A 9,905-nucleotide genomic window follows, 5' to 3' on the forward strand; every position below is an offset into this window, starting at 1 on the left:
AATATTTTAATAAAGTGCCGAATTTATCATTTTTGAGTTTTATTGCATAATTTATGAATTTTTGGTAATTTTTCATTGCAGAAAAATTCCCAAGAACCAAAACCAATGTCTGTTCGTAATTTACGCATAACTTTTCCGTGAGAACTCTGATCAAGACGATTCAAATTTTTGGAGAAAAAGGAAAGGATTTTCTACAACTTCTATGTTTTGAGTTTTGCAAGAAACGGGCTCTAGGATGGTCAAATTTGGCAGTGAACAGAGAATGAAAAAAAGAAAAAAAAAATAATAATAATTAAAGTGTTGATGTGACCCAACCATGCGGATGTGCGCTGGGTGTTGGGCATGTGGGTGAGTTTGTGTTTCTTTTTTTTTTATGCTTTGAAAAGTCAAATAAAGGGGCAAGAAAGGAAAGAAAAAAAGAAAAGAAAAGGAGGTTGGGTAGGGTTGGAGAAATTTAATTCTTTTGGAGGGGGGCAGCAGTTGTAGTCTTCTGGGGAGTCTGCGTGCCGCTAGACAACAAGGAGACCTCCTCACGGCCAGTCCTCCATTGATCTCTCTCTCTCCTTCATTTTCCTCTCTCTTCCTCTCTCTCTTTGAATTTAATATTTGTTAAGAATTATTCTCATTGTTAAGTCTTTAGTTTACTTTTATTTAAAGTTAATGTTACAATTAAATTCTGGTTTAAGTTGATTAGAGTGTAAATTTATTTCATTGTTGAAAAATCTTTCTTAGTAGATTAATTTCTGCTTTACTCCTCTTTTACTCTCTCTCTCTCTTGAATTTGAATACTTGTTTGAGTTATTGTTGAATCTTATTTGGGTTGTTTTATTATTAAAGTTAGTTTGTTTTTCTTTTTAATTAAAGTCATTAAATCTAGTCTAAGCGATGCTTTGTGTTGAGTTTGCTTGCTGCATTTATTTAAAATTAGTGTTGGATTTAAATATTTGTTCAAGTAGTATCTTGGGTTAGTTTATTATTGAAGGACTTTTGTCTAGGTTAGCTTAGTTAATTTATTTGTTTAATTGTATGTTAGTTATTCTCCTATTTATGCACGTTATGTTCTTGTTTTAGGTTTTAATTTGTTTCAATTTCATCAAGAAATTTCAAAACCCCTAAAAATTTTGAATCTGAACCATGTTCAGTAAAATTTGTTTTCTTATTTTCTTATTTTTTTTGTTTTGCACTAGTTTAGAACTAATTTGCATTCCCCATGGAGACGATATGACCTATTTGGGCTAATTATTACACGACGTAGCTCCTATACTTGGGATAGCCTTAGTGCTACTCATTTTTAGAAGTGAGTAAAGTTTTTGGCACCGTTGTCGGGGAGTGCCAGAATTAGTTTTAATCTAGTGTTTCTCCATTTATTTTGATATCTCTTATAATTTAAAAACACAAAAAAAAAAAAAAAATACATAATATTTTCAAAAAAAAAAAAGAGCAAAAAAACTTTTTTTGATCACGCTTGACTGCTACTATGTTGGTGACTGTCTACTATTTGGGTTGATGTTTGATGCCTTGGGTTAGAGACTTTTCACATAGGTTATACAAACTGTTGCCTAATACAGGTAGTAGGTTTCCTATTTTTGTTGTAAGTGAGGACACTGAAATTGATTTGAGTGATCTTTTTTAAGAGAATTTTGAGGAAACCATGGCTGAACCTCCACCTACACCTCGTACTTTGAAAGACTTTTTGTAGCCTACACGCACCACTACACCATCTTGCATTGCTTTGCCAAATAATGCACCGAATTTCACCATTAAGCATGGTATGTTGTCAGTAATACCTCAGTTCCATGGGATGGATTCTGAGAGTCCTTACCAGCATCTGACCAATTTTGAGTTGGCATGTACTACCTTCATTACTAGAGTAGGAACTGATGAATACATTAAGCTTCATTTATTTCTTTTTTCCTTGAAGGATAAAACGAAGATCTAGTTTAATTCTCTAAGACCTAACTCTATTTCTGATTGGACTGACATGCAACGTGAGTTCTTACATAATTTTTTTCCTTTTCAGAGAACCCAGTTCCTACAGGAGCAAATCAGTCAGTTTATGCAGAGAGGCAATGAGACTTTCCAGGCTTGTTGGGAAAGGTTCAAAGAGCTTATTAATATTTGTCCGCATCATGGGTTTGAGTCTTGGAGGCTGGTAAATTATTTCTATATTGACCTCACTCCTGATTGTAAGCAGTTTGTTCAGACTATGTGTAATGGGGAGTTCTTCAGCAAGGAACCAGATGAGGCACTAGCATTCTTTGATTATTTACCTGAAAGTGCACAACAGTGGAATACACGATCTGATCAGGCACCAACGACAATGCAACCTCTCAGGACAATTGGTGGTGGAGGTAGATATGAGGTAAAGGAGGAAACTGATATCCAGGCTCGTATTACTGCATTAGTTAGGAGGGTAGAGATTATTGAGTTAGAGAAGGTGAAAGCAGTGAAATCAGTTGAGGTGTGCTCTCTATGCGCCGACTCTAGCCATAAGGCCCAGGATTGTCCGATAATGATGGTAGTGCAAGAGAGTAGGTCTGATCAGATTTAGTCAACAAATTGGGTTGACAGAGTACCCAATCAGCCTTTCTCAAACACTTATAATCCGAGATGGAGGAATCACCCAAATTTTTCATGGAGGAATGATCAGGCTGGTCAATCTTCTTCACAGTTTCAGCAACTTTGAAGGTTTTCTTTTTCTGGGAGTTCCACCGCAGCAAAGAAGCAGCGCCGCACGCAGAGGCTCTCCTCTCACGGCCACTTCATCTCTCTCTCTCTCTCTCTCTCTCTCTCGCTCTCTCTCTGTGTTGTTTTAACATTGTTAAGTTATTTTATTTTATTGCTAAGTATTTAGTTTTCTTCATTTAAAGCTGGGATTAACATTTGTTTAATAGAATTTATTTAGATTAAGTGTCATTTATTAGATTAATGTTTGTTTAGCCTCTCTTTCTCTCCATTTTAAACATTTGCTTAGATTATTTAAGTGATTAAATTCAGTTTATTTTTCTTGTAGTTGATTGAATTTAAATTCTGTTGGATTATTTATTTTATAAAGGTCATTGTAGGGGTTGATACTTGTTGGACATTTTTATTCTTGTGTTTTCCTTGCTATTATTATATTGAAATTAAGTATTTGATTAGGAGTTAATAGTTGTTGGATATTTTTTTTATTAGTCTAACTTTGGTCATTTTTTTTATTTAGGAAATGTTTGAGTCTTTCTATTGTTGAGTTTAGTTTATTTATTTACTCTGGTTTTATTCATCGTTTAGCTTAATTTATTTTCATTTAGTTGAGTCATTGTTAGGTTCAGTTTATTCATTACTCTTAGGTCTTTGTGGATCTGATTTTAGCTATCCTTGTTTTACTAGTTGAATATTTAATTAGTGAGTGTTTGGTTGGTTTGCATGCTAGGTTCATAGTTTAGGTTTCGTGTCATTTTAATTTCATCACAAATTCTCCAAAAATCCAAAATTTTGAATCTGAACCATGTTCAGTAAAATTTATTTTCTTATTATTTTTTTCTCCTATTTCGCACTAGTTTAGAACTAATCTGCATTCTCCGTGAAGACGATCTGACCTATTTGGGCTAATTATTACACAACATAACTCATATACTTGGGATAGCCTTAGTGCTACTCATTTTTAGAAGTGAGTCAGAGTTAAAGGTCGATAAGTTGAATTTTTGTTGCTTAATGGTTAAGAAAACTCAATTTCTCTCTCTCTCTCTCTCTCTCTCTCTCTCTCTCTCTCTCTCTCTCTCTCTCTCTCTCTCTCTCTCTCTCTCTCTTTTTCTCTCTCTCTCTCTCTTTTTCTAAGATCTCGGGCTTCCTGTTGCCCGAATCAACGATCCGACTTTACTATGTGGATTAGGGGAAGAATCTCTACGATTATAGCGGATTGGATCTTTATTTTGAGGATTTTTGGATTTTACCCTAAAGTTGAGGTAAGGGTCTAAATTTGTTTTTGGTTCGGTAGATCTATGGTAAATAGGATTGTATTGAAGTTGTGTTCTTCGATTTTTAGGTTTTGGGGATCCCGTGTCGCTATTTTGGACCGTTTAGGTTCGTGTTTTGGTTTTTGGAAAAAGGTAAGGGAATTTTGTTTATATCAATTATTTTTTTTTTAAATCTGAATCAATAAAACTGTGGTTTACAATGATATGTATGTTTTGAATACTTATTTGGGAAATTCTATTGGGTGAAATTACGGGATTTTCGGGTTTACAGTTTTTGGGAAAAATTGGGGTTTCGGGTATCATCTCAGTTTTTGTTGAAAAATCATATATTTTAATAAATTATAATATAGAGATGACCGTACCTTCATTTATGTTAAATTGTATCCTTGGATCAAATGTTATGTGATTATTTATGTACCCAAATAAGTGTAGCATGAGCTGGTATATTTGAAATGATTTGAGTTGTGAAATGTTGAAATGAGATATAGGAACTGTGATTCCAAATTGTTTTCAGAAAACTATGGAAAACTAATACCGATTAAATACCGAGGTTCTATGTGATGATTGTTACTATGTGGTTAGCATCCGGTTTAATTACCGACAAGTTGTGGCATCCTGTTCGTTACCGATAAGCTGAGATATCCGGTTAAATTTCGAATGGTCTCAAATCCGGTTTTAATTCCGACGAGTCGAGACATCTAGTTTAATACCGATGAGTCGAGACATCCAGTTTAATTTCAATGTGGACAAGTGTTGCAATCCGGTTTAATTACCGATGTGGACAAGTGTTAGTGAACATACTGGAGTTGGGAAATGTTATGTTTTAATGTTGAAATAACACTCATATGCTCACACACTGATATAACCTGATTCGCCCTTATTAAGAAGTGTCTCACGTCAATCCTACAAATGTGTTTCAGGTCTTTCAAGTAGCTGAACCTAGCGTTCTAGCGATTTGGGAGCGTGATTTTGGTTAGCGTTGTATAAGTACTTGTGTAAGTACTAAATTGTAGTCGGGGCATCATTTTGGTTAATGTAGACACCCGGGACTTATGTTTTGTATTGTGTTGAACGTAGACTCTAGAATGGTATGGTATAATGAATGTAATAGGTTAAATATTTCTACTGCGTATATCATGTGTATGTGATTGTGTATAGGGTATCCACGAGCCCTACGGGGTCGGACCTTTGTTTTGTGTAGTATCATGGGTTTTTGTATGATACAGAGACATGTTAGGTTATCGAATCACGCCCTGGGACCCATTGTCAAGTTCAGGGCGTGACACCTCCTTTGTACTTTTAAAAAAATACTAGTTATATCTTCCGTGAACATAGACTGAATTTGGCTAAACCATGTATATCTTGATGTTGTTTTGTGTGTATTTCATCTACGTTTTGTTCAAGTTTCCCAATAGATAAGCATCATAAAATAAAAGGAATGGTTATATCATATGCAGCCATGAGACAAGAGATGTAAAAACATTATATAATAATCAAGTAATTGCATACACATCAAACGAGTATAATGGGCATGTATGTATGAAGAGATTTACAGGTATCACCTGTACATTCTAGAAGAATTACAGAAGAATAAGAAAAAGGGAAGGGAAAGGAAAGGAAAATAAAAAGGGTTAATGTAGAAATAGAGTAGATGATGTATCATTGTGTCCTGATTTGGACGCGGGTGAGCCCTCACCAACTCATCATCGGAGGCAGCGAAGTGTGGGCCTGCCTGCAGAGGGGGGGCTGCCGTCGGAGTTGGGTCCGCCGGATTTTGGGTGACGGGGCGTCCCCTCCAAGAATCCCACCGCCTTCATTTAATTATTTCCTAATCACAACTGAGAGAGAGAGAGAGAGAGAGAGAGAGAGAGAGAGAGAGAGGCCTCTGTGGATAGAAGGCACCTTGTTCTCTTCTCGGAGGAAACTTCCCAGAGAAAGAGGGAGAACATTTGGTACAAAAACAGCTCCATGGTGGCCTACTTTGGTGCCAAGTGGCGGAAGCCCATTCCCCAGAGCAGTCCTCCCTTGCTTCTCTTTCCCCCATAACAAACTAATCCAATCTCAAAACCCCCTTTATTTTCTGAACTAAATTCTAAATCCCCACTCAAAATCTCGTCCTCTTCATGCTCATATCATGCCAAACAACAAAAACAGAGCTACTACTGGAAACCACACTACTCCAACTTCTCCCTCTCAAGCCGTCGAGAAGCCCCGACCTGTTCCCTTCTCGTCCATGCTCAAAATCTTCAACACCAGGCTCCGGAGCCTCTGCTCCCGCTGCCGCTGGCCCACCCGCCTCCGCCTCCGCCGCCGCCCCAAGCCCAAAGTCCTCGTCAAGACCGTCGGAAAACCCACCCCCGCTGCGCAATCCGATCCTAAATTCAGCCCCGGCTCCGCGGCCATTCACCCAAATGCGCAATTGGGCGGTTCTGATTCCTCTGAATCCGAAAGGACAATCCGAATCGCCACATTTAATGCTTCCCTCTTCTCCATGGCACCTGCGGTTCCCAATACTGAGGGTTCGGCGAGTATAGACTCTGGAAATGGAGATTTTGCGGTGGTTAGGAGATCCCCGGAAATTAATTTGAGAGCGAAATCTGCAAATGACCGTCCGAGGGGCATTCTGAAGCAGTCTCCTCTGCATCCCAATTCCAACGACAATTCAGAGAACCTTTCCAGGCAGCAGAAGTTTGCGAGATCGAAATTACGGGTTTCCATCAATCTGCCCGATAACGAGATTTCGTTGGAACGGAGCCGAAAATTGAGCTTCGCGGAAGACGAAAACGAGGGTTCTTCGAGCAACAGCATGAGCAGAATTCTGAGAGGAAAGGCTCCTCTGAGACCCTCTTCGAGTTTCTCTTCAAATGATGGAAATGGAGCGGATTGTGAGAGCTACAGAAGCAGAACAACACTGGTTGAAGTTCTTAGAGAGCTGGATGCTGATATATTGGCCCTGCAAGATGTGAAGGCAGAGGAGGAGAAAGGCATGAAGCCTCTGTCCGATTTAGCTGCTGCTTTGGGGATGAACTATGTGTTTGCGGAGAGCTGGGCACCTGAGTACGGCAACGCCGTCTTGTCCAAATGGCCCATTAAGAGGTGGAAAGCTCTGAAGATCTTTGATGATACAGATTTCAGGTTTGTATTTCATTTTTTTTTTTTCTTTCCTAATTGCACAGAACAAATTCCTAATTTTCTCTTGTTTTTCATCCCTGTTGCTCTCTGTTTTCCCTAAATAACAATAACCAATAATCGTCACGCTTTCATTCATTGAAGGAATACATGTTCCTAATCAATGTGAAAATCATATAATTAAAGAACAAAATGTTTACTTTTTGAGAAAAGTGAGTTATTATTCAAGACCCTTTCCTTGAATCTTTTACATGAAGCCAGGAAAATGTACTTTATATTTACTTTTTTCTTAATTATTCTCCAGATAAAACAAAATTAATCCCTAAAAATCACTTTCCACCTTTTTTTATGTGTAATTTTTTTCACTTTTTTGCTTCATTTTCCTTAGGTTATGATGATGCTAAGCTATTTCCAATTCAAGCACTGCTCAAAACTCAAATCAAGAATTGAGCCTATTTATTTTGTATTATTTACAGACAATACAGCTCCAATTCATTGGTACAGTAAAAGTGAACATGCTAAGATCTATTATGGACTAACAGCTGTAGGCACTGCAGATGGAGTTGAAATATCCTTCTTTTTCTTTTAACTTTTGCTGAACTAGCGTATGGGTCGTCTTCAAATAACAAATCATTTCCAGGTCTCTGGATTTTTCTTATTACTCAAAACTGTTGATAAATTTTGTGGACATTACTAAATTTTAGAAACTTTCCAAAACTGCTCAGTAGCACTGTAAAGATAGCAGTTCTTTCTATTAGCAGGAATAACATCTTTTTCTTGCTTTAGTTTTCAATTTTTTTGTTTCAATTTTCTTCTAATTTTCTAATTATTTTGGAAATCCCTTGCCCTGTCCTGCATCAATCCAGATTATAGCTGTTGTAGGTGTTCCCAAATAACTTTGCTGCATTGAACCAAAATTTCCATTTCAACCATCTACTGCTTCTTTTCCCTTCCAATAAAAACATCATATTATTAATTACAAAGCTTCTGTCATCTGTCATTGCTTGTTTATGGAGAATGATTTGAGTGAAATTCAACAGTTTCACTGCTTGCTGATCTTTGATAATGCTTGTTTCCAGGAAAAATACAAATCAAGAAAAGTAGATTGAGGAACCAATGTTTGTGTGTATTTTTAGCATAACTTGTGTTTAATAACAGCTGCATATCCTGAGGATTTCTTATGCTTAAAGATCACAAAAGGAAAAATATAAAAATATCATATGGTGGACTATCTTATGCTTCAACATTGCATACACTACAGGAATGTTCTGAAGACAACAATTGATGTGCCCCAGATAGGAGAAGTTAACTTCCACTGCACCCACCTCGATCATTTTGACGAAAACTGGCGAATGAAACAAATCAATGCTATAATCCAATATAGTGATGAACCTCACATCTTAGCAGGCGGTCTAAATTCTCTCGACGAGTCTGATTACTCACAAGAAAGATGGGCAGATATTGTTAAGGTAAATGCTTCTCATTCCTTGCAACTACTTTTTCTTTCGGATCATAAAATTGTTGATTCTTGTTAAATGGAGATTTATGTGCCAGTATCATGAAGACATGGGAAAGCCTACCCCAAAGGTTGAGTTAATGAAATTCTTGAAAGAGAGACAATACACCGACGCCAAAGACTTCCCCGCGGAATGCGAACCGGTTGTCATGATCGCAAAAGGCCAAAGTACGAAACCCCTTTTTCTCAAATCTTTTTGGTTATGAATGCAACTTGATTCTCTCCTCAAAACTTCAATACTTAACTTTAATGCAGGCGTACAGGGGACATGTAAGTATGGGACTAGGGTAGATTACATATTGTCATCCCCAAATTCGCCATACAAGTTTGTTCCGGGGTCGTACTCGGTTTTGTCCTCGAAAGGGACTTCTGACCATCACATTGTGAAGGTCGATATAAAAAAGTTGGATGACTGTGATCAAGAAAATGGCAGCAGAAGGCAGCAGCAGCAACCAAAACAGAAGGTTGTAAAGATAAACTCCGCATCACCAAATGGTATATTTAGAATGAGTGCAGGGGATAGGTAGACTAGGTTCATTTCCATGGTAGGCATAGATTTCACATTGTTTCTTCAAGTTAATGTGAGAGGAGGGGCAGCTGATTTTGAGCCTGCATCCCTTTGCCACTTGTAAATCATTTTAAGTATGCACTCTTTACATGCCTTGTAAATCATTTAACAAATTTTACTTCATTAGTCTTTCAGGGTGCATGTGGATAAATTATTGAAGTTTTTAAAATGAATAGACATTAAATTTGAGATTTTACAAAACCCAGAATAATAAATATCTTATTGAATGCTTCATTCATTATTTTTTAAATTTCATTTTAATAATAATAATAATCATAATAATCATGATTTTAAAAATTTGGTGGGAATGCTTGATGCTTGATGATTTCAAAATCATAATAGTTGATGTTTCTATGGTTATTAAATGTTGTCGTTAGAAAAATCTAAATTTCGGAGCTTTTGTCAATCCGTGTCAAATGCTTTTAAGTGCTAAAATATTGATAGCGAGCTCATACAATCATAAAATTTTACCATTCAATATAAGAAGATATTAATTAATGATCTTTTCACATACAATAAATTTTAACAAATCATGAAATTTCGTGTCACTTGTGATTTTTTTTTAATAGATTCATATGATAAATGGAGTTTTTCTACCTTATTATACTACTGAACTATAATATGTAAGGCCCTATTTAGTTCTTTTTGAAAAGTTTATGAGTTATCATGTGCGAATACTAAAGTGCTATTTTATGAGCAAGTTTGGAGTTTAAATATTAAATTCTTGGAAGTGGAA

At 36.6% G+C, this 9,905-nt stretch overlaps 1 protein-coding gene across 1 annotated transcript; it reads left to right on the plus strand.

Moving 5' to 3' along the window:
- The first annotated feature begins 5,786 nt into the window (after positions 1 to 5,786).
- On the plus strand, positions 5,787 to 9,292 carry LOC131155449 (uncharacterized). The gene is made up of 4 exons (XM_058108600.1): positions 5,787 to 7,091; positions 8,347 to 8,554; positions 8,640 to 8,769; positions 8,857 to 9,292. The coding sequence occupies exons 1-4, from the start codon at positions 6,091 to 6,093 to the stop codon at positions 9,126 to 9,128; spliced, it is 1,611 nt and encodes a 536-aa protein (XP_057964583.1). The 5' UTR covers positions 5,787 to 6,090; the 3' UTR covers positions 9,129 to 9,292.
- The last annotated feature ends 613 nt before the right edge of the window (positions 9,293 to 9,905 follow it).

The sequence above is a fragment of the Malania oleifera genome, chromosome 5 (genome assembly GCF_029873635.1).
Source record: "Malania oleifera isolate guangnan ecotype guangnan chromosome 5, ASM2987363v1, whole genome shotgun sequence".
Classification (NCBI taxonomy): domain Eukaryota; kingdom Viridiplantae; phylum Streptophyta; class Magnoliopsida; order Santalales; family Ximeniaceae; genus Malania; species Malania oleifera.

Coding starts and splice junctions, on each gene's coding strand:
- LOC131155449 (XM_058108600.1), top strand. CDS start 6,091: ATGCCAAACAACAAAAACAGAGCTACTACTGGAAACCACACTACTCCA. Junction 7,092..8,346: donor TTTGATGATACAGATTTCAG/GTTTGTATTTCA, acceptor CATACACTACAG/GAATGTTCTGAAGACAACAA. Junction 8,555..8,639: donor GATGGGCAGATATTGTTAAG/GTAAATGCTTCT, acceptor TTTATGTGCCAG/TATCATGAAGACATGGGAAA.